This window comes from Talpa europaea (genome assembly GCF_964194135.1).
Source record: "Talpa europaea genome assembly, chromosome: 1".
In the NCBI taxonomy this organism is placed as follows: Eukaryota; Metazoa; Chordata; class Mammalia; order Eulipotyphla; family Talpidae; genus Talpa; species Talpa europaea.
The window spans coordinates 7127850-7155435 of record NC_140073.1 but is presented as its reverse complement, the minus strand read 5'-3'; the positions used below and the strand labels follow the sequence as shown (position 1 = coordinate 7155435).

Here is a 27586-nt window from a genome sequence, read left to right as displayed (position 1 = left end):
TTGCTTCCCGCAGGGGTGGTGTGAAGCTGGTAGAAGGGAGGGGGGACAGACTAAAGGCAGCCCTGGGGCCAGGTATGCTTCCTCCCTGGAGGGTGAGGAAGGAGGCAGGAGAGCCCCCCACTACAAAACCTCCAAGAACTGAGCAGCACTGTGGGGATAATGGAGGGTGGGGGGAAGAAACCCCGACCCCTCGGTGTGGAAAAGGCTAGTCCCAGCCAGGAGAAGGCACACCTGCCCTCCCGGCCTGCCTCACCAGACTAGCACTTATTGTACCAGCCTTCACCAGGTGGTAGATTGGGTCGTTTGTCTTGAGGGGCCCTGGCAGGTGGGGGTCTTGTCTTCTGAAGGTGCCCAGGACATAATCAGGTGCAGGCGGGGTGCCCTGCTCTGAGCCCCTCGGGACACTGGCAGCGAGGCTGCACAGGGAGGCCCGTCTGGGAGGCAGGCCTCCTTCAGGAGCAGAGACAACCCCCACGCCTGCCAGGCCCATGTGCCAGGCCCATGGGCGTCCCCGGGATGGGGTTGCCCGAAACTCCAGCTGCCTGCACCCGGAGCCCTCCCCCACGGGAGCGGCCAGGACTGCGTCTGGGCAGGCCCCGCTGGTTGTCCCCGGGCCGCATCGCCTCGCCCGGCCTCCCCCATTCCACCTCTGCATTCCGGTGTCCCTCAGCCCCGAATTCTGGTTCTGATCCGGTGTCAGAAGCCTTTACAGGTGAGCTGCTTGTGGGGCGGGAGTGGGCCTGAGGAAGTGGCTCGTTCCTCTGGCTCCGGGGCTCCCGAGAGGGCGCCCCCGGAAACGCGGGGTGTCCCGCCGGGGCGCGCCCGTGCCCGCGGGTCCGGCCGGGGGAGCAGCCTCCGCCCCCCGCGAGCCCGGGCGCGCGGCGCGGGGGACCCGGCGGGCACTAGGACCCGGCGGGCGGCGGCGGGGTGCGGGCTCCCCCTCCGCCGGCCCCGGCCCCGGCGCCCGCTCCATTGTCTGGGCTCGGCCGGCGCGGGGCGGGCGGCAGCGGGACCCGGCGCGGGGCGGCGCGGAGCGGGCGCCCGAGATGCCGCGCGGGACCGCCGCCCCCTGAGCGCCCGCCTCGGGCCCGCCGGCGGGAGGACGCGCGGCGGATGGCGGGGCGCGCGGCGGCCGCGCGCGGGGGGCCCGGCCGCGCGGGGCTGCGCCTGCTGCTGGCCCTCGCCCTGGACGTCGTGAGAGGTCAGCGGGGGCGCGCGGGCGGGCGGGCGGGGCGCCCGGCCCGGCGAGGCCGGCGCGAGGGATGTCGGGGGGCCGGGAGCCCTCGTCGCCCCCAGCCGGGGTCTCCCCGCGGCGGCCCCGAGGGTCTGCCCGGCGCGCGTGTTGCTGCCCCTGCGCTCCCCGCCCGCTGCTCCGGCCGGTCCGGCTCGCCCCGTGCCCGCTGCGGCCCCTGCCCGCCGCGCCCTCGGAGCTTTCCCTGCAGCCGGGCGTCCAACCGGCTGCTCCCTGCCCCCGGGCACCGGCCCCTGCGGTGCCCCTTCAGGGGCGCCCGGGCTCCTCGCCCCTCCTGGCTCACTACCTACCCCACGAGAGCGCGAAGCTGCGCCTTTGCCCGAGGCCTGCCTTCAGGAGCTCCCTGACCCTCGAGTCTGCAGACACTGCCCTGTTCCCGCCTTCCTGAGCCCTCACGGGCATCTCCTCCCTGCAGGGGCAGCTACTTTCTGTCCCCTGGGGTGGGGGCTGGGCCTGCCCTTGGCTTGGGCCCCGGCTGCTAAGTGGATGGTGCCACAGAGGAAGAGCCGGGGCCAGCGGGGCATTTTATACCCCTTCATCCGGCCTGGGAGAACTGAGCTCTGGGGGACGGCCCGTGGGAGTCAGGCCACTGAGCATCTTGTAATTATGGAGGCAGTGGAGTAGGAGGACGGCTGGCCAGGGGCTGCCCCCTGGGAGCTGGAGTCACTCACCTGTTACGCTTGGGGGGAGGGGGGAGAGTCTCCGACAGGCTGCTGGGTGGGGAGGGTCTTGAAGGAGATTGAAACCATCATGGCCCCCAGCCCAGCAGTGGGGCTGAGAGGAAGCTGGCTCTGGGGTTGCTTTCAGCCACCTGCTCCCCTCCCCAGGGGACCCGGCATGATTCCTAATAGCCCTGCACAGAACGACAGGAAAGCCTGGTCAAATCCATTGTGGCGAAGCAATAACCCTCCCTCCAACATCGCTCCACTGTACCCAAAGCCCTCCCTGTCCACGGTGGGGCAGAAGACCCGCTCTACAGGCAAGGAAACTGAGGTCCACGATGTGAGGACTGACCCAGATTTCACGGAGGCTTTTACAGCAGAAACGTAATGACAGAACACTAGGGAGAGCTGTCCAGCTTGGGGGATTCCAGGGTGGGTTAGGCGAGGCCCCTGGCTGGAGGAGAGGAAGATAACTGATTCAGAGGCAGAAACCAGGGGTGCAAAAGGACTGATGGGAGAGCAAGCAATCAAGGAGGGCTTCCTTAAGGAGGCACCATTCACTTGGCCCTGAAGGAGGAGAGAGGTGCCACTGGGCAGGATAGGGGAGACCCACAGTCTAGGTGGTGAAGCCCACAGGCACATAAGCAGCATGTGTGGGGAGAGAGGCAAAGGCTGGAGGGGCAGGGTGGTGTCGTGGTCAGCACCTGGGCTCTGACGCCCAGCTCCAACCCTCTCCAGCTGTGGGGCCGCAGGCAAGGATCTTAACCTCTCAGCCTCATTTCCCACATACATAAAATGGCATCTATGGTAATAGAGACGTTAATTCTCAAAGTTATTATCAAAGCTGTTTAAACTGTAGCCTGTACAGTGTTCAAAAATATTATTTATTATTTTTGAAAGATTTATTCAAGAAATGTTATCTATTACTGTTGGAGTGAATTAATAGTCCATTGGTAGAAATGAAATAGAGCTTAGCAGTCCTTTGCTTTCTAGATGTTGAATGTCTTTTTTTTTTTTTTTTCTTAAAGATTTATTTATGCATTCAAGAACCAGGGCACAGGCCAGAGGACTTACCAGAGACAGAGTGGGGTGCAGAACAGGCAGACTGACAGAAACACACCACTGAGGGGAGCAGCGGATGAGGCAGGAGAGGTCTGCTATGCCGTGTGGGCAGCTCCCTGGCCAGCCGGAAATCGCTTTCGTGCTGCCGAGGCTGCGCACAGCCCCACAGTGCTGTGCTCAACCCCTTGTGCCACCAGGGAGGCCCCTAGAGGTTGAATGTTTTGATTATCTCCCCGTGCACTACCCCCTCCCATCCCACTCTTACACTCCAACAGCCAGGGAAGAAGGGAGCTAGTTGGAGGACTCTTGAGGTTGCCATGGTGATGATGGGGGAGGGTGGGTGGACACCCACCAAACCTGGCCAAGTACCAGGGGTAAAGGAAGGGCCTCTACTTTCTCTGCGCTCACCTGGTCACTATCGTTTACCAGCTGGGCCTTGTCTGGGGAGAGCTGTACCCCACAGAGGCCTGAGTGTCAGAGGCAAGGGGACAGGGCCAGGAAGGGGTGTGGGAGGCATTGAGGGGGTTCTGCCACAGCAAGGAAGACCTGCACCCGTGGATGGCAGAAGGAACAGCTTGGAAGCTGCATCTGGTCCTGGACTCTGACTCACATCCGGCTTCCTCAGTACTGCCTGTGCAAGGCTGGCGGAGGCCCCTCGTCTCTGAAATGGGGTGATCCCCCCCACACCCTAGGGGGATGGGACATGCACATCTCTGTGACCCCTGCTGCTCACCACTGGTGTGTGCTGGGACAGAGCTCAGTTCTCCCTGCCCGGCTGCAGCTGTCACCATCTCTGCCCCTTGTCCCCCTCAGTGGCCTGTGACCAGGACCCCCTGGACCCGCTCTACCTGCCAGCGGCTCTGGAGCTCCTGGATGCCCCTGAGCACTTCCGGGTGCAGCAGGTGGGCCGCTACCCACCTGCCAACTCGTCTCTGGGCTCCCGATCCGAGACCTTTCTGCTCCTGCAGCCTTGGCCCAGGGCCCAGCCACTACTCCGGGCGTCCTACCCGCCCTTTGCCACTCAGCAGGTAAGGAGGGGCACCCGGGCCTCCCAGGCCGGCAGGGCTCAGGGCCAAGGGCTGCTGCCTGTGGCTCCAGGGCCAGCCCCCACCCCAGCTTCGTTCCGCATTTTCTAGAGGGAATCTGAGGCCCATAAACACCCTCCTCCCAGGACGGGGCTGGCAGCCCGGGATGCCCCGTCCCCAGACCTTGCTTCCACCACCTGCTGAGTTGACCGTCCCTGTCCTGCCTCCAGGTGGTGCCTCCTCGCGTCACGGAGCCCCACCAACGGCCAGTCCCCTGGGACGTGCGGGCCGTGTCAGTGGAAGCAGCAGTGACTCCGGCGGAGCCCCATGCCCGTGTGCTCTTTCACCTCAAAGGGCAGGACTGGCCCCCGGGCCCTGGCGGTCTGCCCTGTGCTCGGCTCCACGCCACACACCCCGCAGGCACCGCTCACCACGCCTGCCGCTTCCAGGTAGGGGGTGGGCCCCACCCGGGCTGGCTCTCACCAGAGGGCCCCTGGGGAAGGGAGGAGAGGGAGCACCACTCCTGGGAAGTTTGGGGGTCACCGGCCACTTGACTCATTCCTGGAGTGTTGGCTTCACGGGGCCCCGTGAAAGGGTCATTTAGGCCCCTGAGAATTCCGCCCATTTTCCATGGCTGGGCAGTCTAATGCCTCTGAGACTCAGTCCCCTCGTCTGTCAAATGGGGCGATACCAGTTCCTACCCATAGAGAGTGGGGATGAGGAGCAAGGGTGCGTGCAAGAACAGCTTTCAGCAGGGTGCCGGCGCAGTCACCCAGCCAGGAGAGCTGTGTCTGGCTCGGTGATGGTGAGCGTTCACCTGGAGTGGCGATTTCCACCATTTTGGGATCTAGCACAGAGAGAGGTATTTTGCTGGCCTTGGGATTTTGATCAGACTGAGTTCTTGTCAGGGGCCCCTGGCATGGTTTGGGGGAACGAGACCGTCCCCAAGGTAGGAGAGTGTCTCTGGACACGCCCGAGCCAGCCACACGTTGCCAGATGGCTGTGTCACCCGGACCTCTCTGTGACTGCCGGCCCTGCTTTTCGCGAGCCCCTGCAGCTCTGGGCTCCCTGTGAGGTGCTGGGAAAGCCCGCTCCTGGCGCCCTGACCGTGGCCGTGGTGTCTTTGCAGACGTCGCTGGGGGCCTGCGTGGTGGAGCTGGCGTTCCCCCCGCACTGGTTTGCCCAAGACTCCTCCACGCGCGCTGAGCTGGCCTACACGCTGGAGCCCGCCGCCAAGGGCCCTGGGGGCTGTGGCCCCGGCGAGGAGGACCCTCGGGAACAGGCCCTCCCGGTGGGCAGTGTGGAGCTCCGCCCGGCAGACCCCCCGCAGTACCAGGAGGTGCCCCTGGACGAGGCGGTGACTCTGCGGGTGCCTGACGTGCCTGTGCGGCCTGGCCAGCTCTTCAGTGCCACCCTCCTGCTCCGGCACAATTTCACAGCCAACCTCCTGAGCCTGAGGTGAGTGTCAGGCCCTGCGGTGGGTGGGTCAGAGGGGGCCTCTGCAGGAAGACAGGGCAGGTGACTGCTCCTCTTGGGGTCCTTACTGGATCCTTGGACATCTCTAAACGTGCCCACCAAAACCCCTCCAGGCCAAGCACTGTGGTTGCCCTCACAGCAGACGGGACGCAGCAATGCGCATGGCCATGAACTTGAAGTCAGGTAGCGGGAAGGCCCCCTCTCCCTAGCACCTCCCAGAGGCTCCTTGATCCAGTGGGGCTAAGGCTGCCCACTTTCATAGGCTCTGGGGAGCAGAAGCAGGAAAGGCTCTGGAAGCTGGCAAGCACAGTGCCCGGCGGGGGCTTGTCACATTAATGCCCCAGGAGAGGGGCTGGCCCCATCAGGGTATGTCTTCCTACTTGCCATCCTCTCAGGGCTCCTAGCCTCTGGACTAAGCCAGGAAAGCCCTCCTCTTTGTGGGCCCTTCTGCAGCCCCCCAACACACAGCAGCCCCCCAACCCAGTGCCACTGACAAGCCCTGGCAGAGAGTGATCTGCAGCTCCCGCAGTGGGGCTTGTGCATGCCCCCTCCCCTGTGTCCCTTCTCCCTGTCTCTGGCGTCCTCCTATGCATCTTCACACACTCATTCGATCTCTCCTGGACATTTAGGGTCTGCCCAGCCCCGGGTCTCCACTCTGCAGCTGCAGAGATGAGCATGATCCAGTTCCCATCTGGCAGTAAGGGGCCCCCAGTGGCAGGGAAGGGAGCAGGCAGGCGAGCGGGATGATGGGTGGTGATGAAGCATTGCAGGGACTCGGGTTAGGGGGACAAGGTAGAGGAAATTCTGTCACAGGAAAAGTTTTCTAAAGGATGTGGTGTTTAAGCCACTTGAGGATGAGCAGCTAAGGAGAGCAGGGGCAGAGCAGGCAGAGCACAGCCTGAACAAAGGCTTAGGCAGAACAGCCTTGTGCATATGGATGTTGCTGAAGCAAGAGTAAGTTGTCACAGCTGAAGATGCTTCCGGACCAGACCCGGGAGGGCCTTAAATGCCAGGCTGAGACTTGATCTTATGTCTGGTGGGGAGCTCTGCGTGGGGGGACAGCTGTATGGGGTGAACTGCAAAGAGATGGGGTCCTTGGGTCAGAGCATGGCTCAGAGGAGATGCAGACTGGAACCAGAAGGCCAGATGGGAGGCTGGTGTCCTTAGCTACCCGTCTTCCCCCTCTGAACCCACCTTGACAAACTGCACCTGTGTTCTCTCCCAGGATCAAGGTGAAGAAGGGGCTGTACGTGACGGCTGCCCACCTGGCCCAGCCTGAGCTCTGGACCGCCAAGCTGGACCGCTCCAAAGGCTCCAAGCACCACAGCGCCCTCATCACCTGCCAGCGCACTGGGCCCCCAGGATCAGACCCCAGGTGGGCAGCTCCGTCCGGGGGCAGAGGAGAGAGTGTAGTCTCTGCCCACTCTTCCTAGGGTGCTAATGGGTAGATTTATGGGCCTAAGGGAAGGGGCTGCCACACTATCTCCATATTTCCATGTGAGCCGGCACAAAAAGAGACTCCTGCCCAAAGCAGATGTGTATTTCATTCGTTCATTCATTCATTCATTCATTCAACTCTTTCTCTCCAGCCACGTGCCAAGTACCACCCTGTTGCTAACCACCACCAAATGGCTCCCTTTTTCCTGGGTCATTAATATTCTACCCAAAGCCCAGTTACTGTTTTTTTTTTTTTTTTTTTAAATAAAGATTTTATTTATTTGTTTATACAAGCACTGGGTACAGTCAGAAGTGCAGGAGGGTGAGAGAATTCACCAGAGCCAGAGCAGGGAGCAGAACAGACAGACCGATGAAATACACTGCTGAGGGGAGCAGTGGGCAGCAGGAGAGGTCTGCGCGCCCTGTGGGACCCTCGCCAGTGGCCGGGGATCGAACCAGCGCTACAGAGGCTGCGGGCAGCTTTGCATGCCAGCGCTCAACCGCTGCGCCACCAGGGGAGGCCCCCAGTTACAGTTCTTTATCAACTCTTCATATTTGTGCCCTGAGCTGCGGTCAACATCTTGGGCTTTTTATCCTGTTGAATCCTAGTTTTGACCTTTTGGATGAATAACATTAGGCAAATCAGGCAACATCCTCTTAGCCCTCCAGAGCCCCAGTTTCCTTGCTTGTAAAAGTGGATAATAATGCATCTTAGGGTTGATCAAAATCTGATTAGATGCTGCATACAAACATCCCGGCCGGTTCCTGGGACACAGCGGGGGCGTGATGAAGGAAGCTGCGAGAGTTATTATTCAGGAGGTCCAGTGTCCAGTCCTGCGGCTGGAAATAGATCTCTCTTCTTGGCAGCAATTGACATCAGGGGGGATGGTGGTGATGCTGGTGATGCTCGTAGTCCCAAGAGAGGGGTCCCCAGGAGCAGGATGCAGGGGTTTAATCCCAGTCCTGCCGCTCTTCACTGTGATCTGTGGCTAGTTGCAAACCTCTGTGCCTCAGTTTCCTCCTCTGAGGTAATCACAGAAAGTGCTTCCAAAGTGCCTGGCAGCTACCAAGCATTCAGCTTCTCTCTCTTCTGGCCAGCAGCCCCCTAGACCTGTCCGAGTTCCTGTGGGTGGACTTTTTGGTGGAGAATGGGACTGGTGGGGGTGTGGCCGTCACTCGCCCGGTCACATGGCAGTTGGAGTACCCCGGCCAGGCCCCCGAAGCCGAAAAGGACAAAATGGTGTGGGAGATCCTGGTGTCGGAGCGGGACATAAGAGCCCTCGTCCCACTGGCCAAGGTAAGGGTGGGTCAGGGTGGCCGGTCAGGCCGGGGGCCTAGGGAGGTGAAGAGCTGGGGCTGAGCTCCCCTATACCCCCAGGCTGAAGAGCTGGTGAACACGGCGCCACTGACTGGAGTGCCTCGGAGGGTCCCCGTGCGCCTCGTCACTGTGGACAGTGGGGGGGCCCTGGCGGAGGTGACAGAGCACATCGGCTGCGAGTCGGCCAACACGCAGGTGCTGCAGGTGAGTGGCCCGCGCCTGCTGCCACTGGAAGTAGGCAGTGCCCCCTCCCTCCCCATTCAGGCCCCCGAGAAGTCAGCTTCGTCACACCAGAAACCCCCAGACTTCAAAGCCTTCTGTTCCCACCCGCTCTCTCCAGCCTCAAGTGGGAGCTAAGTCACCCCACCAGCCCCGGCTCAGGCACTCTCGCGTTGGCTGCTGCGCTGGCAAATGAACTGAGGTGGGGAGTCGAGAGCGGGGGCTTGGGGGTCAGATGATTTTAGTCTGAAACCCCTCTTCGTTCTCAGCTGGCTCCGTGATCGTGGAAAGTCTCTGAGCCTCGCCGAGCCCGAGGCTCCTCAGCTTTAAGCTGGGGCTCTGCCTTTGGGTTGTTGTAAGAATTAGAAGCACCGTCAGGCAGTACCCAGCAGAGAGCAAGAGCTGAGAAAAGGGCAACTACTGCTGTTCTAATAATGTAATAATGATGTACTGATAAAAAATAATGATAATTATTATTATTGGAGCCTCTTAATGACCTGGTTGGTAAAAAAGGGCAGGGCAACTTTCTCCATTTCTGAAGTCTGAGAGGGGAAGCCTGCAGCGTCTGCACACATCCTGCCTCTAGAGTGGGGACGGCGTCTTTCCCCGCTGGGGCTGACGTTTTCCTCTGTGTGTGCAGCTCCTACCTGCAGGCCCTCAGGTGCCTCTGCCCACCCACCTGTTGCCATTTGCCAGGTGGTTCTCGCAGCAAAGTCAGAGGCTAGCATTAATAAGGAGCCAAATTTGTGGGTTCCAACCATCCTCTGCCAGGAGAAAGATTCTCCTGTATATGAATGCTGGTTTCCCTCCCTACCCCTAAGTAGAAGGTTCCGATTTGGTTTTGATTTGGTGGATTAATTGGGGGTTGAGAATGCTATTAACATGCAAAATTTTTTGAGTATTTCCAGACCCACAAAATAACCTACCAAATAAGAATGTTCTCCTTTCAGATAGCTGGGGAACCCTGTAACCAGTTTCTCCAGCTGAGCTCCAGGCAGACTGCAGGAATGGACCCTAGATGCGTGGGGAAATCTTGATCTTAGGACACATGTCAACAATATATAGTGCATCCTTTTGGCACAGTCAGAATGCCCCGTCTGGTCCACACCTGGCTTCTGGAGCCCCATCCACCCCGTACTCCCTGCCCCCCTACAGGTGTCTGAGGCCTGTGATGCTGTGTTTGTGGCTGGCAAGGAGAGCCGGGGCGCACGTGGGGTGCGGGTGGACTTCTGGTGGCGCCGGCTGCGGGCCTCGCTGCGGCTGACCGTCTGGGCCCCGCTACTGCCCCTGCGCATCGAGCTGACTGACACGACCCTCGAGCAGGTCCGAGGCTGGAGAGTGCCCGGCGCCGCTGAAGGGTGAGTGGAGGGAGGCCTGGGGAGCTGGCAGGCCCTGGCACAGCCATGCTGGGACTATGAGAGGGTGTGGGGAACACAGCCATGGGCTAGGCCTGGAGCCTGAAAACCCGCCCTGATGCTGGCTGCTCCTTCTGCCCATGCCAGCCCTTCAGCACCCAGGCGCTGTTCACTCTCTGAAACTGCTGAGCTCTGGCTCTTTCTCCCCCTTCGCTGCCTCACATCTCTCAAAGCACCGATCAATGGCCACTGCTCTGCATCATCTGGCCAATCTGGGCTGCCTGCGCCCGCCACTGCCTTGCCTAGAATGTAAGCCTTGAAGGCAGGCGGGGTTTCTGCTCTGTTTACTGCTGTGTCCTCAAACCTGAGATGAAACCCAGCTCCGTAAATATTGAGGGGGGTCCTCCTACCAGAGCCTTGGAGTGAGGTGGCCCCAGCCTCTGTAATCGAAGCTCCCAGACACTGCAGAGAGTGAGCACGCCTAGCTCTCCCCCATAAGAGGTCTCGCCTACCCCTCAGCCACGGTGCTCCCTTTAGGACCAACAGGCGGGGGAGAGCATCTTGATGGACAGGCACAGGCACCAGTTAGGACCGGGGCTGGGCTCCGAGCCAGCAGGTGGAAGGGCCTCACGCCCCAGGTGCGCCCCAGGAGCTGGGTGACTCCAGTGGGCGGCGCCCTCGCGGCCCGGGCGGGCCCTGCGCTGACACCTGCCCCCCATGCACCCCCCAGGCCTGCGGAGCCCGAGGCTGCGGCGCCAGCCGAGGAGGCCGAGAGGAGAGCCCGGGGCTGCCGCCTGCAGTACCAGCGCGCGGGGGTGCGCTTCCTCGTCCCCTTCGCGGCCCACCCGCTGGACGGCGGCCGCCGCCTCACCCACCTGCTTGGCCCTGACTGGCTGCTGGACGTGACCCACCTTGTGGCGCCGCACGCCCGTGTGCAGGACCCGCGCGTGGCCTCGCTGGAGGGTGGCCGCGTTCTGGTGGGTCGGGAGCCTGGCGTGACCTCCATCGAGGTGAGTAGACCCCCTGAGGAGGGTGTCGGTGGCCCTTGTTATTCATGGCAGGTACCGGGTGTGAGTGAAGGACCCAGGGTTTACCTGGGAAGGTCCAAGCCCAGTGGAATTGGGGATTGGGTGAGATAGGGTGGCTGTGTCATGGGGGGCTCCTGTAGTGTGAGGGGTGGGGTTGGGTATATGGGGGCCAGGCCTGAAGAGAAGAGAATATCCCTTGCTGTGGCGGTGGGTCCAGATATGTACAAGACTTATGGTTGCCTGCAAAGGGTAGAGGAAAGCAGCCTCCCTTGGTGGCAGTGCTGGGGTCTCAGCAGGGAGAGGCTGAATGTGAGACCCCCACTTCTAGCTCCCTCTCGCCCTCAGGTGCGTTCCCCGCTGTCTGACTCCATCCTGGGGGAGCAGGCGCTGGCCGTGACGGATGACAAGGTCTCGGTGCTGGAGCTGCGGGTCCAGCCAGTGATGGGCATCTCACTGGCTCTGAGCCGGGGCACTGCCCACCCAGGGGAGGTCACAGCCACATGCTGGGCACAGTCAGCCCTGCCTGCCCCAAAACAGGTGACAACTGGGGATCAGGGGGATGAGGTCTACCTCAGGGGGCTGGGGGTTGATGACACCTTAGGGTTTTCAGAATGAGGACTGACTGCCTGTGAGGTAGTGAGCTCTCTGCGGCCGGAGGTAATCAAGCAGTGGCTGGCTGGAGTGTGGCAGTGGGAGGTTGATTAGCCGGCGCTAACTGAGGCCCTCCCAACCACTCAGACCCCGGGGGCTGCGTGCAGGCAGGTGATTGACGCACGCCCCCTCTCTCCCTGTGTTCTGTCTATCCGCCCGTGTCTGTTTTCTCTCTGGTCTCTCCTCCGTGTGGCCTGTCTCTGTGGGAGTGGTCTCTGTGTGCATGCGTGCCCTCGCGTGTCTCTGCCTGTGTCCGTGTGCCCCGCAGGAGGTGGCCCTCTCCCTGTGGCTGTCCTTCTCTGACCACACCCTGGCCCCCGCTGAGCTCTACGACCACCGTGACCTGGGACTGTCTGTCTCGGCCGAGGAGCCTGGTGCCATCCTGCCAGCTGAGGAGCGGGGCGCCCAGCTCGGGGTGGTGGTGAGTGGGGCGGGCCCCGAGGGGCTGCCCCTGCACGTGGCTCTGCACCCGCCCGAGCCTTGCCGCCGGGGCCGCCACCGTGTGCCCCTGGCCTCTGGCACCGCCTGGCTGGGGCTGCCCCCGCTCCCCACCCCGGCTCCTGCTCTCCCATCCAGCCCTGCCGGGCACTCACCAGCCACGGAGGCCAGCAAGGGTGGTGAGCGGCAGGCAGCGGGCAGTGTGGGGGGCAGCGAGGGAGTGAGGGGCAAGTTCGAGCCGGCAGAGGAGAAGGCCGGGGAGACTGAGGCCAGGGAAGAGGAGGAGGAGGAGGAGGAGGAGGAGATGGTCCCTGCCCCTCAGCGGGTCACGGACCTGGAGCTGGGCATGTATGCCCTGCTGGGCATCTTCTGCCTGGCCATCCTCATCTTCCTGGTCAACGGTGTGGTCTTCGTGCTGCGCTACCAGCGCAAGGAGCCCCCCGACAGTGCCCCTAACCCTGCCTCCCCCCAACCCCACAACTGGGTCTGGCTGGGCACTGACCAGGAGGAACTGAGCCGCCAGCTGGACCGGCAGTCCCCTGGCCCCCCCAAGGGGGAGGGGAGCTGCCCCTGTGAGAGTGGGGGAGGAGGGGAGCCCCTGGCCCAGGCTCCAGCCCCTGCCCCCGCCCCCGCCCCTGCCCCTGCTGGGGGCACCACCAGCTCCTCCAGCACCCTGGCTCGGAAGGAAGCTGGGGGGCGGCGGAAGCGGGTGGAGTTTGTAACCTTTGCACCAGCACCCCCAGCCCAGCTGCCGGAGGAGCCCGTGGGGGCCCCTGCCGTGCAGTCCATCCTGGTGGCAGGCGAGGAAGACATCCGCTGGGTGTGTGAGGACATGGGGCTGAAGGACCCCGAGGAGCTGCGCAGCTACATGGAGAGGATCCGGGGCAGCTCCTGACCCCTCCCCAGCCTGCCTGGCCCCGTGTCGTCGCCACCAACCCAGGCAGCTCCTGCTCACCCTCCGGTGCCGGCCGATCCACGTCCCCTGCCTGGTCCCTCGCCGAGGACTCCCAGCCAGGCCCCCTCTGCCCTGCCCCTTGTCATGGACCGTGGTCATGAGGAAGGGCTCACGCCCCTTATTTATGGGAACCATTTCATCCTGATGTCGGGTACAGAATAAACGAGGGAAAATCCAGCCGAGACTGCAGCTGTCTGGTCCGGGAGACCGAAGAGAGGGGATGGGTCGGGACGCGCTCAGCCCCTGTCTCTGCTGGAACGGCTCGGGGAGGCTGGGCCGGGCGCCGCCCTCTCGTAGCGCCTGGCGATCCAGATGAACAGGAGGGCCGTGGCGGCCTGGATGCCGGCCAGCAGGAAGAAGTAGTAGTCCATGCGGCAATAGTTGATATTCCCTGGGGAGGGCAGGGTCATGTTTGGGTCAGGGCCGGGCTCCCCTGGGGGCTGGCAGCCGAAGCAAGGTGGGCAGTGGGTGGGTCTGAAGACACAGGGCAGACAGCCCTGAAGCATCTGCGGCCCCGGGGGCTCTGATGCCCAGTCGCGAGTTCAGACAGGGGCCGCGGGAAAGGCTGAACGGCAGACTCAGATGTAGGAAGGACCCGCATGTCACTGAATTCACTGCTTCCTCTTGGACATTTGGGGAGACGGAGGCACCAGAGGGGAGGCCACGCTGTGAGGGACTGGCCATGTTGGCGCTAGAACCCCTTCTCCTGAGTCCAGCCTGCTCCTCCTTTCTGCCCGGGCCCAGCGGTTGCTGTCCCCTCTCCACGCCCCCCTCCACCCAGGGCCCGCTCCCAGGGCCCCTGCCCCGCACTCACCGAAGTCCTTGGGGCAGTACATCCAGGCCAAGGCCGATGGGACTGCCAGCAGGGCCAGCAGGCCGGAGCCCAGCAGCGAGCCCAGCCCCGACAGGAAGAAGAAGATGCCCATGATGGCGCCCTGCATGGAGCGAGGGGCCGCTGAGTATGCAAACTCCAGGCCTGCGGAGGGAGGAAGGACCCAGGGTGTGCAGGCGCAGAGAGACGCCCCGGCCTGCACGAGAGCCCCCAGCCAGCCTCACCCTGGCTTCCCGGATGGCCTCCCACTCCGTGGCTGTCAAGCACCGCGCACCACATCGCACCTCACCCCTGCCCTGCTCGCCCACTGCCTGGCAGGCCGCCTCCACCCATGCGCCCCAACCTACCCCCCAGCTCTGACTCCCTTGCCCTGGGTCTCCCATCTGGGTGCCAGAGGTCGCCCACACCCTAGCCAGCACCATCTTCACCGCCCCCCAACTTCTCGCCCACCCTCAGTGTCAGCACCAATGCTGTTCTTACTTTGCTTTTGTTTTTCATTGTTTTTATAATTTTTTGTCATAAACGTTTTTTTCCCCCTCCCTTTTCTTTCTTTTAAATCATGTTGATTCTGCCTCAGAAATCTCAGAGTCTGCCCTCCTCTCTGTTGCCTCTGACCAACCCTCTCCCCCAGCCCTCCACCCCTGTCATTTCCTGTGGGGGGGCCCCTGCAAATGCCTCTCCAGCTCCCCTGTCTCCAGTCCTGCTCACCCAGCAGCCTCTGTCTAAAACCCCTTTAATGGGTTCCTTTCCCTCCCACAAGCCTCTTGGGGGCTGGGCTGTTGCTCTTGGGAAGAATCTCAGTGTCCTCAGGGCTCAGCCCACAGGCCCTGCGTTCTGAGCCCAAGACCAGCTCTTCGCTCAGGTGTCCCTTGGCCAGTGAGGTCTTGCTGCCACCTGCTGCGCTCAGCTCACCTGCCCTGCCCCAGGGCTTCCCAACACTTGGCTTCACTCGTGGGTTACGGTATGAACTCGGCCCCCCACCCCGAATGAACCACCTAGTCTAGCCCTGGGCCTGGCCCAGCTTCTTGGCCAAGAGAAGAGCCTGCCCCAGCCTGCAGGGACTAGACATAAATGTGATTACAACACAGCAACCTGTGTGCCCTGAGAGTGATGGGCAAAGCGGGGGGTGGGAGGGACAGCCGTGGGACCTTGCCGAGGGCCTCCCGGAGGAGGTGACATTTAGGCATGGAACTGTAGAAGAAATCAAAGCTCGCTTTCCCTTTGAGGCAGAGGGAACAGCAACTGCACGGACAGGGTAGGGCGGGGTACTGCAGGGGGTGCGGGGATATGGGAAAAGTGGGATAAGAATGTCTTACTCACCTCCAAACCCCCACTGCTTCTCTGGCGCCTGACATGAACTAAGTGCTGATAAATCCTGCCAGGTGGCTGCAGCCCCACTAGAAAACCCTTTCTCCCTCCACGCAGGTGAGCTCCGAAGGCCCACCATAGGTCTCTGCCTTTCGCTGCTGCGAGGCTGGGCATGGGGCTCGGATACCTGGAATGCTGGCAAAAATCTCGCTGATCCCAATGAGCAAGTACTGAGGGATCTGCCACCAGATGGACAGTGGCGCGGCGTCGTATATTTCCTGGCCGATCTGCTGGGGCACCGTCTGATTTCGCTGGATGTATTTTAGGCGCTCCATCTCCAGGACTCCTGGTGCAGGGAGGGCAGAGAGAGACTACAGACAGGCCCACTCCGGGCAGCGTGGCCCACGGCAGAGCTGGCATTGGCTATGTAGCCAGTGGCTGGCTGGGCATTGGGTAAGGAGAATAATCCCTGCAAAGGGGAGGGGGTGTCAAGATTTGGTTTTCTGCCTCTTCCATTTTTGCCTTGACTGCTCGGAAGCTCAGCTTGGTTTTGAACTCAAAAGCAGCAAGAGGTCTCACTGAGAGCCTGTGACGCGGTAAACACTTCATATGCATTCTTGCAGGTGAAAAAATAGAAAAATTTTTCTGCCTCCACGCAGGTCGTGGAGGCTGGATTTGAGCCCCAGTGTCTGGGTTCAGAGCCGGTCCACTGTCTCGGGTTAACACATGTCTCCTCTACCGCGGCTCCGGTGCTCCAGGGGGGTTTCTAACCTGACTTTCAAGTTCAGCTGTTTCATCTCCTTTCCCTTCCAGCACAGCTTAGCAGACAGCTGAGCTCAAGTGGGGTGAACACTGGGCGGAGCTAGGTGACTTGGGATCCCATCCTGGCCCTGCCACGGACTAGCTGTGTGACCTTGGGCAAGTCACTCGACCTCTCTGGGACCAGTTCCCTTATGCAAGGAGCAGGAATAAACATCCTGGGATTATTGGGAGGATGAACTAGGACAAAAGACAGTAAAACCGGCAGCAGAAAAAGCACCTCGTTTGATTTTCACCCATTCAGCTGACTGAACTTGGGTTTCTCCAGCTCCTACTTGTGACCCAGGCTGGCTGCCAGCGGCGTTAGAGACTTCATGTCCTTCAGTCCTCACAAGGGACCAAGTCCCCCGAGGACAGAGTTGGTCCTGCACCCAGTCTGGTGACTCACTACCCCTGTTACAAAGATGAGGTTCAGGGACTCTAAGAAACTTCAGGATCATTCAGTTACTAGGCGAGAAGGGCTGGGGGTTGTGCAATAGCAGGAAAGGCTGCTTTCCTGCAGTCCTTCATTATCTGCGGCTTTGAATCCTTTCGAAACAGAATAAGGAAGAAATTAAGTAATACTTTTAAAAGGACATCCCCATAGGCCACAAAGTGCCTGTGCATCTTTGGAAAATTCATTTAACACATTTATCGCGTGGCCACATGCACTTCATGTGAGTGAACAAAAAAGGAAACAAAATCTGCCTTTGGGAGCCTTACATCCTGCTGGGGAAGGTCTTTTTCCTTCTCTTGGCTTGGGTTTCCACATCTGTCAGAATGAGGGGAGGCTGGACTCTACGAGACAGGGCTCCTTCAGCTCCTGCCTTTTGGGAAACTGAGACAGGCCTGTGAGGTGGGAGGGGGTGCTTGGCCAGGCCCCCCACCCTGTGCTGGAGGGAGGCCAGTCCCCTCCCCATGCCCTCAGGCTACACACCTGCCACAATGACGGAGGCGAAGCCAAAGAACATGCCCAGAGCCATCTTCTGCAGACTCGAGGGGAGCAGCTGGCACCGCAGCAGTAAGGGGTCGATCAGGTGGTCCTTCACGGGCACCAGGATCAGCACCACCACGACGTTGGCCAGCAGGATCCAAGCTTCTGGGATCTGGGCAAGAGGGAGCCAGAGAGGTGGCCTAGCTGGGCGGAAGGCGCTCGGGGCTGGAGTCAGGAGCTCCGGAATCCTAGACTCTAGACATCTCCTGGGGACCCAGAATAGGGCCTTTGCCTCCCCAGATGCACATTCCTAGGAGGTGGGACTAGATCAGGGCAGGAGGCAGCTCCTCTAATTCCTACCTGAAACATTCAAGAGCTCAGCATGGAGGCAGATTGATTAGTGATGTCTGCCCCGTGCAAGGCAGGGAGGTACGTAGAAAAATACGTCATTTGCCTGCCAAGCTGAAGACCTATGACTTGGTGAGTCTCTGACATGCCAAGGAACTGTTTTGGAAAGTGCTGGTGAAAGGCAGAGATCTGGGCAGCCAGTGGTCCCAGTGAGGGAGGGAATGAGGTGGGCTGCAGGAGGGACAGACTGTGCTGGGTCGGAGGGCACAAGCCAGTTAGCCAGAGCCATTCCAGGGCAGCAGCAGTGGGAGGATAGCTGTGAATTCTTTTGCATCTCCTGGCAGGAAACATGGGCTGTGATCTGAATCACAGGTGATTTTCCTGCACCCTGAGGACACCCTGTGCTGGGGAGGGGGAGAGTGGAGGCAGCTCCATTTCCTCTCCAGAGGAAGCCCCCAGCCTGGGAGCTGAACACACCCTCACTCACCCTGTAGGTGTGGCTCTGGGCTCTCAGAACCATGGAGCTATTGATGGATTCTTGGAAAATGTTCGGGATTTTGAGGTGAAGGCCTTGTAGGACGTACGTGGACTGCATCTGTGAAGGGAGAGGGAGACAAGGCTGGAGTCAGCAGCCCCTTCGCCAACAGCCCAGGACACGCATCTGTCAGTGGTTGGCACGCCGGCTGCCAGGCAGTTATCCCCCCTCTAGCCCTGGGGGCGGGGGAGAGCGACTCTCCCACCCACCACCCTCCTTGGAAGCCAGGTTTATTCTGGGGGCTGCCTTCCAGGCACATGAGCTGTGTGTGCGGCCTCAACCAGCGCTTGGGCACAGCTGGCCTGAGTCATTTGTGTCTCCAGGCCCTGGCCCAGAGCGGCGTGGGTATATGTTTGCTGACATAGGGATGGTAATGATGAGGCTGAGCGCACAGGGAGTTCTCATCTGATGCTGAAGCCAAGCTGAGGCCAACAGGTTGACACAGCCAGGAAGGTGCAGCCCATGGGTGGCCCCGGAGGCAGGTGCAGGCCCAGGGGGTCCTGCCATGGTAGACATGGGAGCTTCAGCTGCTACACATTGGAAGGGAGAACCCCACAGGAGGGTGTGGGCCAGCGGACACTTGGGTTGCTCAGGAAGCACAAATACCATCCCCCATGTCCCCGTCCTGTCCTGGACATCCTCTACCTCTGTGCCACCCGTAGCAGGCTGGCCTGCGTGACCCCAATCTTCTGCAGCTTTAAACAAGATTCTTCTGAGGGGTTATAGAGGCAATGACCTGTGGTCTAGGGCTTAGGGCTGGGGTTAGGCTCCTGCTCACTCTACCGACACACACACACACACACACACACACACACACACACACACATTGAGTTAACCTTCCCTTTGGGGAGTGCTGGGAAGGTTTGAGAGCCTGGCTGGACTTGCCCTGAGGATGGGCCTTGGGAATCTCTGTTTTCCTTCTTCCTCTCTCCCACCATGCCTTAAACCCCTTGACCCCTTTTCGCTCCTCACCCCCTCACTTAGCCTCAGACACCTCTTCTGGGGCTTCCCCTTTGAGTGTCCACTAGCTGACGCTTACTTTGCTTGGTTAATTCATCAGCTTTGATTCCTTGTTTTTCTCACACCTATGAAAATGCCCAATATCTGTCTGTATTTTTCTGACTTGCTTTACTACACATAATTCCCTCGAACTCCTCCTACTTTGCTGTAAAAGATGATTACTTTGTCTTTCCCTGTAACTGCGAAGCATTCCATTGTGTAGGAGGCCATATCTTCTGAATCCAGTCCTCTAACAGCAGGCCCTTAGGTTGCTTCCGTAAGAATCTGTATTTTCTAAAAGCTCTGCAGGTGATTCTGAGGCCCGGCCAGAGGAGAACCAAGGTCCCCAAAGCCCAGAGCTCACCCCTAACTTGCTGCAGGGTCTTGGGGAACCATCACACCTTCTCTGGGCCTCTGCTGCCAAGATGGAGAATTTAAAGGCCATAGAGCTGTCAGGGCCTCCAGTCTAAGCCGCCCGCTTTACATGTGAGGACTCTGAGGCCCAGAGAGGAGGGGTGACTGCTTCAAGTCTCCAAACCTCAGACCTGTTTCCAGAGTCCCTCCTGCTATACCACTCACAGGGGTTTCACGACAGGGCTGGCTTCATGGCCAGCTCCACACCATCCACTACACAGCAGCCATCACTGCTCCCAACCTGCCTCTTCCAGCATCCTCTGGGCTCCCAAGGTGAGACCTGGACGCATTGTGGTGTCAGGTCCCCAGAGCAAAGGGCGGGGGGCCCACCTGGAAGTACACCATCCAGTAGGGCACCAGCGTCACCATGACGGGCAAGACCTTCACCAGCACCTGGAAGTTGATGATGTCCTCTTGTGGAGAAGGGCCAGGCTGGGGAGTCCTCTGGTCAGGCAGCAGCTGGCCCTCTTCAGGGTCTCTGGGGAGCAGATGAAGGCCAGCTATCATTAGCACAGCCGCCCACTGTTGGCACCTCCACCATCATCCCCTAACTTCTTTTTTAAGATTTATTTATTTATTTATACAAGAACCAGGGTACAGGCCAGATGTGTGGAAGGGTGAGAGGATTCACCAGAGACAGAGCGGGGAACAGAACAGGCAGACTGACGAAATACACTGCTGAGGGGAGCAGCGGGCGCGACAGGAGAGATTCACCATCATCCCCAAATTTAACCCTACACCCCTACCGCCAGTTGCCACAGCCGTCTTCTCTAAAATCACCACCCTCATCCCCTCCATCCACCATCAGTGTCACCGTTGCCATGGTGACCATCATCACCAACACCAGCATCCTCCACCTCAGCCCCGCTGCTCACAGCCTCCCCTACTGCCACGGCCATCACCGCCGCCGCTGCCATCTCCACTGTAGGTGGTAGCACCTTCATCACCCCTGTTCTATGACGACCTTCACTGTCAAGGCCATGAACGTCATTATTCTTATGCTGCACTCTGTGGTTAGACTGCATGAGGCAGAAGACAGGGTCCGGCGAGTCTCAGGAAGCTCCACGGCATTGGACATGAACTGAGCCTGAGGCTGACCAAGTCATTCAAAAGGAACATTTTCTCCCTGGAGATGCGGGGCTGGGTCACCTGCCCACACGCTGAGAGTGACTGTCCCTGTCTACGCGAAGGAGCTCCTCCCCAATATGCACTTTAGATGAAATAAAGTTGTCACCACTAACAAACCCTTTCGGCTAACGACACAGAACCCCTCGTGAAGAGGTCACCGGCACGAGGAGACCGCGGGTCTGAGATGGAGGAATCTCGTGGAAAGAAGAGCAGAGAATGGTCCCAGCCTTTTAATGATGCCGGGTTAAAACTGCTTAAACAGAACCTCCACCAGCTTCCCGGGAGCCCACAGACCCTGCCCCTGGGGCTGACTCCCTTAGCCCCAATTCCACGCACTTTAACAGATTCTTAACCTGATGCCTGCAGGATTAGAATCTCCATTATTTCCATTTCTCGCAAAACCCAAAAACCCACAATCCAGTGACAAGCCCACTGCCAGCCAGCACCTTCACCTCATTGCCACGCTCAGGCGCAGTGGGCAGCTCTGGCCCACTGGAGAGCAGCCCCACACAGGGCCAGGAGTGGAGCTAAGCCAGGATGCCTTCAGCCTGACCGTGTCACCCCAGAAGCACAGCACTTCTCCAGACCCCGAGGCCCCCTTTGCCCAGAGCCCCCACCTTACCGGGCAAAGCATCGCCACAGCCTGGGACAGCAGTTCTGGATAGCAAGCTTAAGCATCGAGGACACTTGGCTGCCTGTGGGGGGCTTGGTGATGAAGATGGGGCTGGCAAAGAGGAAGATGAAATAGGCCAGGGTCACAAAGCCCACGGGAATGCAGTAGCCCAGTATTAAGCTGATGTTCTGTTGGATAAAGGCCACCACCAGCAGCGACAGCACGGCCCCCACGTTGATGCTCCAATAAAGCCAGTTGAAGAAGCGGCGGGTGGCATGGCGGCCAAGGTCCATCACCTGCCGGGCAGGGGTGAGAGTGAGGGCCACGGTGGTCCAGGACCAGGAGGCTGGACGTATTCTCTGTTCCTGTACCCTCACTCCTGCAGAGACACTTCCTGAGTCAGTGGGTGGGCATTCTGGCATGTTCCTAGTCTCTGATCACTAAATAGACATTCAATAAATAGCTTCTGAATGAATGAACCCTTCTCCTGGGAGCCACTTGCTAATGGCCAGGACATTTTGGCACAGCTGTTTTCTCATGCCCACGGCACACATCGCATTTTTATTGCCACCGTATCATGCCCACAACAGATGTCTCCGATGTCACTTTATTCATTTCTAGTTGATTTATCCTTCTGCCTTTTTTTCTGAGCAACCTATGGTAACTTTTATAATCAGAGAAAAAGCCAATAAAGATCTCAAGTCTGCTCCATGCTGTTACAAATGATGAATGCACATTGCGAGAAGTTAACAATGTAATTGAGAATTTCCTCTGCAGTTTGGAGATGCAAACTTTTTTATTAATTTTTATATATTTTTATTATTTTATTTACTACATATATATATTAATATATAAAATATATTATTATATATTTTATTATATTATTTTTATATATTTTTCATTAATTTTTTTATATAATCAAGGAAAGTAGAGGTGGGCCTAGACACAGCCCCAAGAGCTGGTTCTTGCCTGCTGGGAAAAAAAAATCAGGGCCCCTAGCAAGGGCAGAAGGGCAGAAAAATCTCTGTGCAGATTTGGATCAATCTGTAGCCCTCAGGCGCCAGGCCCCCTCTGGACTCCCACAGGAGGTCAGCGACATTGGCTGCCCCATCTCCCTGACTCTGACCCCAGATTCTGACCCAGCAGGTCTGGGGCAGGGCCCGGGCATCTGCATTTTTAAAAAGCAAGGTGGTCTGGTGGTTGTTTCTCTAGTCAGGGATTGTGGGCATTGTTAAACCCATTGCCCTTGAAATGACCCCCACATCTCAGCCTCCATCATTCCCCTTCCACCCAGCGATACTTATTTCCACGAGCTAAGAACTTTTGTCAAGGTTTACTTTCTGTAGCTGTACTGACAGGGTGCGGGGAGTCAGGACTGTGTTCTTTTTCCAAATGTAAAATTATAATCCATACAGCAGCACCTGAAACTGCAGTCCCTCGGAGATGCTGAAGGGGCCTGTTGGGGGTGGTGTGTGTCCTCTCACTGAGACGCCTTGCTCTAGACTTTCAAGCAGAAAATTGAATAAGTCCCACTAGGAGTAGCCGTTTCTGCTGATTAATTGGATGTAAATGAGTGTGACAATTGCAGCTCTGAGGGGAAGCCCGGAGAGCCGGTCCGGATGTAATGAGCTCCCCCTAAGCGAACACTTCCTGATGATGGATGGCCCTTCCTGAAATCAGCAAGTGTGCTAAGCACGTGGCTCCTGGGTGTAGCTGCCTGCCAGATGGTGCCGCTCCTCACACCCCCATGCCCCCCATCTGACCGCCCCCCAAATCCCACGGCAGCCCCTCCCTCACCCTGGCGCCCCCCCTCTTGTCTCTCTCATCCACTCTCGACACTGGCAGAGCCACTTTCAAAAAACTCTAGGCCTTTAATGCCCATCCCTGCCTCAATTCATTTCAGGTGCAGGCCTTTCGCCAGGCCTCTCCCCACCCCAAGTTCATGCTCAGTAATGGGAGAGTGCGTAGGAGCTGTTGTCACTGTGGGGGACACTGGGGCTCTGTTCTGCCACCACAAGGAGGGAGACACAGGAGGCACTGGGTGACAGGGTTTCTGGAGGCCAATGAGGGTCAAGGGCACAGGTTAAAGGCACCAGGCGTGTGGTGGGATACAATAAGAGTAGAATTAGGGGAAGTGAGGGGCTCCTATTGGCAGATGCTGAGGGTCTCCTGGTTGGAAGGAAGGTCATCTGTGGCTGAGCAATGAGCCAGGCTGCCCTGGGGGGCACTGAGTTCCACATCCTCAGAGGAACCCAAACCGGAGGGGTGAGTAACTCCTTGGCAAGGGCACCGGAAACTGTGCTGGGTGCTGAGTGGCAGATGCCAGCTGGATGCAGTGATTCTTTTAAAAAATGGGCTCCTTTATGATGATGAAACATGTCACTAAAACGTCTGGAAAATGGAGACAATTGGGGGGAAAGTAATTAGGCCAGGGGCCTGATTACACTCGCTGATTTTTCCTTTTTAGTGGAATCCCATTCACGTGGCAATAACTGCTCCCCTCTGCAGCTCTGTGTCCTTTTTGCACCGTAACACTGTTTGCAGTTTAAATAATCATATGATGGATTGTTTAAAATTATCGTTCAATATCCCACTGAGTAGAGTACCTGAAGGAAGCCCCACTGAAGTATTTACTCATTCATTTAGCAAATGTCTACTGAGATTCTCCTGTGAGCCGTGCTGTCTAAGGGGCGCAGACAAAGGCTCAGAGGTCACCTGTGTGTGTCCAGCGGACGGCGCTGGAATCAACGCAAGTCCACTGACAACCTCTCACGCTGGTAGGAAGAGGCTTGGTCCTGCCCAGGAGCCAAGGCCTAGAACACACCCCGATGCTCGCGGTGGACGTGGAGTCCAGCCATGTGGACCTGTTCTGTATGTGAACCTGAACACGTTAACCCTGAATGCCCAGGGTCCCCATCTTTAAAATGGACATCCTAACTCCACCCACTGTCCGAGTAGCTGGAAGAATGAGTGGACAGCAGAGGGGGGCTGGCCTAGTCAGGGAAGGCCCACTGTGGTTAGAGAGTGTGCCCCTCCTTACTGTTGTGGGAATCAGCACCCCCTCTTCTTTCAAACAAGGAAACTGGGGGAAAGGGAAGTGGTTTGTCCGAGGTAACGCTGGGGGCCGGGCCTCCTGACTCAGGGGCCTCCGTCCCCGGCTATGGCACTCGCGCACCCTCTTGCCACTCACCTGGTCAGCGCCGAAGGAGGTGAGGTTGCTCCTGATGGAGCTGGCGGCCAGGGCGAGCACCAGCAGCCCGACGTAGAGGGTGGGTGCGCAGTAGGGCTTGGGCCAGTCGAGTTGGCAGCCTGGTCCGGTGCAGGGGGTGGACAGCGGATACAGGGGCTTCTCCCCGCAGAAGGAGGTGTGGTAAATGGCGGCGGCGGGCAGCAGGCTGGCGGCAGCCAGGTAGAGCAGCAGGCTGAGCGTGATGGCGTTGTGGCGACCCAGGTACACGTCGGCCAGCCAGCCGCCCACGGGCGCCAGCAGGTAGGACGCGCCCAGGAAGACCAGGGCTGCGGAGGACGCCTGGCTGCCGGCCCAGTTGAAGTGGTCGCTGTTGAGGTACAGCACGAGGTTGGCAGACACCCCGAAGAAGGCGGCCCGCTCCAGCGTCTCCACCAGCAGCACCGCGGCCGCCGCTGTCCACCGCCGTGGTCGGGGCACCCGGGGAGGAGGGCGCAGCAGCGGCCGACGCTCCCCCGGGACACGCAGCCTGGGCATCCTGGGCCTCCCTGCTGCCCTCTTCACCCTCACTTGCCAAGCTTCGTCTGTCCCCTGACCCCGGACACCCCACTCCTCTCCCTGCTCCCCAAGCTGGCCGCCCTCCGTTCTCACCCCCTCCTGCTCCCTCGCCACTCCCTCTTCACCCTGAATTCCTCTCTCCCTGGGGTCTCTGCTGCTGCCACCCAGATGCTATCCCCGTTCCTACTTCCCCAGGCTCTCCCCTCGGCTCTCCCCGCTGCTCCCCTCCCTCTGCCCACCTCCCTCCCAGGCCCCTGGCAGCTCTCTGCCCTCCTCCTCTTCCCGGCTGGTCTCTCAGCTCGTCACCTCCCCTGGGGTCCCTGCTCCATGCTCTGAGGCCAGGGGCTTTCTCACAGGGGCTCCTTCTGCCCCCTGCCCCCCAGCGCTGCGGTGGCCTCTGCCTCCCCCCTGCCTCCCCCCGCAGCCTCCCCCTCCCTAGCCGCTGGCTCGGCTCTGGGCTCAGCCTCTGTCCAGCCTCTGCCTCTTGAGAACCTCCGCGCGCCCCTCACTTCCCCTTTCGCTGCCCCCACTGCTGCTCCGCCGCGTCACATGGTGCTGCGGGGAAAGCCGGGGTCACAGGTCCCTGCCCGCCAGGCCTCGAAACCCCCCTCTTTCCTCTGCCTGCTGCCCCACCCCCACTCTGCGGGCCAAGTGACCGTCTGGAGGGCTGCGGTCCACCTTTCACTTTCATTTCTTCCAGATCCCTCCCTGGCTGCTTCCTCTCCAGCCACACCCCCACCCCGCAAGGATGGCCTTGGGCGGCCACCCGCAGCCTTGGGCCCACCCGCCCTCTTCGCAGGTGCCGAGGTTGAGGCCCAGGGGACCGGTGGGGGCGGTGGCGACCGGTTCAGGACCTGAACTGAACTAGGGGCAAAGTGTTCTCCCCTCCTGAGGGGCCGGGAGGCCATTCGGATTGTGCAAATGCTGTGCGGAAGGAAGCAGGGCGCCTGCACGGGCCTGGGGCGCAGGAAGCCCAGCAGTGAGCTGAGATTGAGAGGGATGCAGACCTCGGGCTGTCGCCATCCAGCCTCGGCACACTCCTCAGAGCCCGGCCCCGGCCCTGGAGGCAGAGCCAGCCCTCGCCTGACCCCAAAGCCCAGCGACAGGGGCCCCTGCCCACTGACCACCTCCCCCCGCCCCAGCCCGCCGGGCCAGCCCCGCTCTGCAGCCCTCCCGTGGCGAGTCCTTCCGGCCTCAGGACCTTTGTGTCTGCTGTTTCCTCTGCCAGAACTGCTCTTCCTCCGTCTCTGCTTGTCTGGCCTCTTCTCCTCACCAGGCTTCAGCTGGGACATCTTCACAGAGACCTTCCTGGTCATCTCACCCAAGCAGATCCCCGCCGATTCTCAGTGATCCGTCATCACGCGTTGTCCTGAGGGAAGGTGTGCGGAGCACACGACACTCACTCAATGACTGGCTTATTGTCTTCCCAGTGGAACAGAAGTTCGGTAGGATCAAGGACCTTGTCTAACTCTTAAGATTATTTTTTAGAGTCGTTTTACGTTTAGAACAAAATTGAGAGGGAGGAATAGAGATTTTCCACACACTCCCGACACCCCCACCTCCCTGGAGTCAATATCGCTCACCAGATGGTACCTTTTTTTTTTTTTTAGAAAGATTTTTTTTTTATAGAGGCATTTTTATTTATTTATTTATTTGTTTGTTTGTTTGTTTTGTTTATACAAGCACTGGGTACAGTCAGAAACGTGGGAGGGTGAGAGAATTCACCAGAGCCAGAGCGGGGAGCAGAGCAGGCAGAAGGACCGAAGTACCCTGCTGAGGGGAGCAGCGGGCGGCAGGAGAGGTCTGCGCGCCATGTGGGACCCTCCTCCGGTGGCCGGGGAGCAGCCGGGGATCGAACCGGCGCCACAGAGGCCGCGGGCAGCTTCGCAACCCAGCGCTCAACCGCTGCGCCACCGGGGAGGCCCTGGTACTTTTTTTTTTTAACACCAACGATGATCCTACATCACCCAAAGGCTACACCTTAGGGTTCACTCTTGGTTTTATCCATTGCGTGGGTTTGAACAATGTGCCCAGCCTGACAATATGGAGCATTTTCACTGCCTTAATAATCCTCTGTGCCCTGCCTATTCCCCCGCTTCCTCCCTGGCAACCTCTAAACTTTTAACTGTCATGCTTTGCACAAGGTTGGATCACACAATCAATAACCTTTTGGACTGGCTTCTCTCACTTGGCAGTGAGGTTTCCTCCATACCACTTATGGCTTCATCAATCATTTCTTTTCAGGGTTGAGTAATCCATGTGTGCAAGGGCCACTGTGTGCTTATCAGTTCGTTTATCCAAGCACACCTTGTTTGCTCCCGGGCTTTGGCAATTATTAATAAAGCCACTATAAACATTCACGTGTGGGGTTTTTATGGACACCCATCTTCAGCTCCTTTGGGTAAAATACCAGGGAACATGATGGCTATATCATAGGGTAAGTGTATGTTTAATATTGTAAGAAATTACAAAGTCTCTTCCGAGGTGGCAGCACCATTTTGCATTCCCACCAGCAATGGATGAACATTCCTGTTGCTCCACATCCTGCCTCCCCTGCTCCCCAGCATGTGGTGGTGTCTGTTCTCCTTGTGCATCCTCACAGGTGTGTAGTTGGGGGTCTCCTATCTTCATTTGCACTGCCCCGCAGACATATGATGTGGAGACTCTTCTTCTATGCTTATCTGCTGTCTGTTATCTTCCTTGGTGAGGGTCTGCCCAGGAGCCAGAGTGGGTGACTAGGGGATGCCCTGGGGACTGACTTAGCTGGGGAGTTTTCCCTCTTAAAGGACACAGGAAGTAATGTTCTGAAGATAAAGACTGTCCTTAAACGTGAATTACCAGGCCAGTTAAATGTGAATTACAGCATCGGGGCTGGAAAGCAGAGGTCTAGGCTGAGACCAGCACATGGTCCCTCACCACAACTCACAAACACATGTGGTTTGGTCCACAGAGCATTTGGCCGCACAGTGTGAGGTATTGTTCTTGCTTTTGTTCTTGTTGTTGAATTACATTTCTAAAAACTTAGTTATTTCCTTAAAACTTCAGAAATGTTTA

General features: G+C 59.0%; 2 protein-coding genes across 2 annotated transcripts; one reads left to right on the top strand and one right to left on the bottom strand.

Annotated features, from left to right (window-relative positions):
• Positions 1-1113: 1113 nt before the first annotated feature.
• On the top strand, positions 1114-13067 carry TMEM132A (transmembrane protein 132A; the record flags this gene model as incomplete). Its single annotated transcript, XM_084231023.1, has 11 exons — positions 1114-1201; positions 3790-4004; positions 4232-4450; positions 5131-5459; positions 6703-6852; positions 8013-8211; positions 8293-8436; positions 9607-9809; positions 10537-10816; positions 11180-11371; positions 11754-13067. 11 exons carry the CDS (start codon positions 1114-1116, stop codon positions 12816-12818), a joined length of 3084 nt encoding a protein of 1027 aa, XP_084087149.1. The 3' UTR covers positions 12819-13067.
• Positions 13068-13110: 43 nt separating this feature from the next.
• On the bottom strand, positions 13111-24511 carry SLC15A3 (solute carrier family 15 member 3; the record flags this gene model as incomplete). The annotated part of the gene is made up of 8 exons (XM_084254291.1): positions 13111-13269; positions 13693-13854; positions 15206-15364; positions 16754-16922; positions 17586-17693; positions 19377-19524; positions 20797-21083; positions 23978-24511. The coding sequence occupies 8 exons, from the start codon at positions 24509-24511 to the stop codon at positions 13115-13117; spliced, it is 1722 nt and encodes a 573-aa protein (XP_084110417.1). The 3' UTR covers positions 13111-13114.
• Between the last annotated feature and the right edge of the window lie 3075 nt (positions 24512-27586).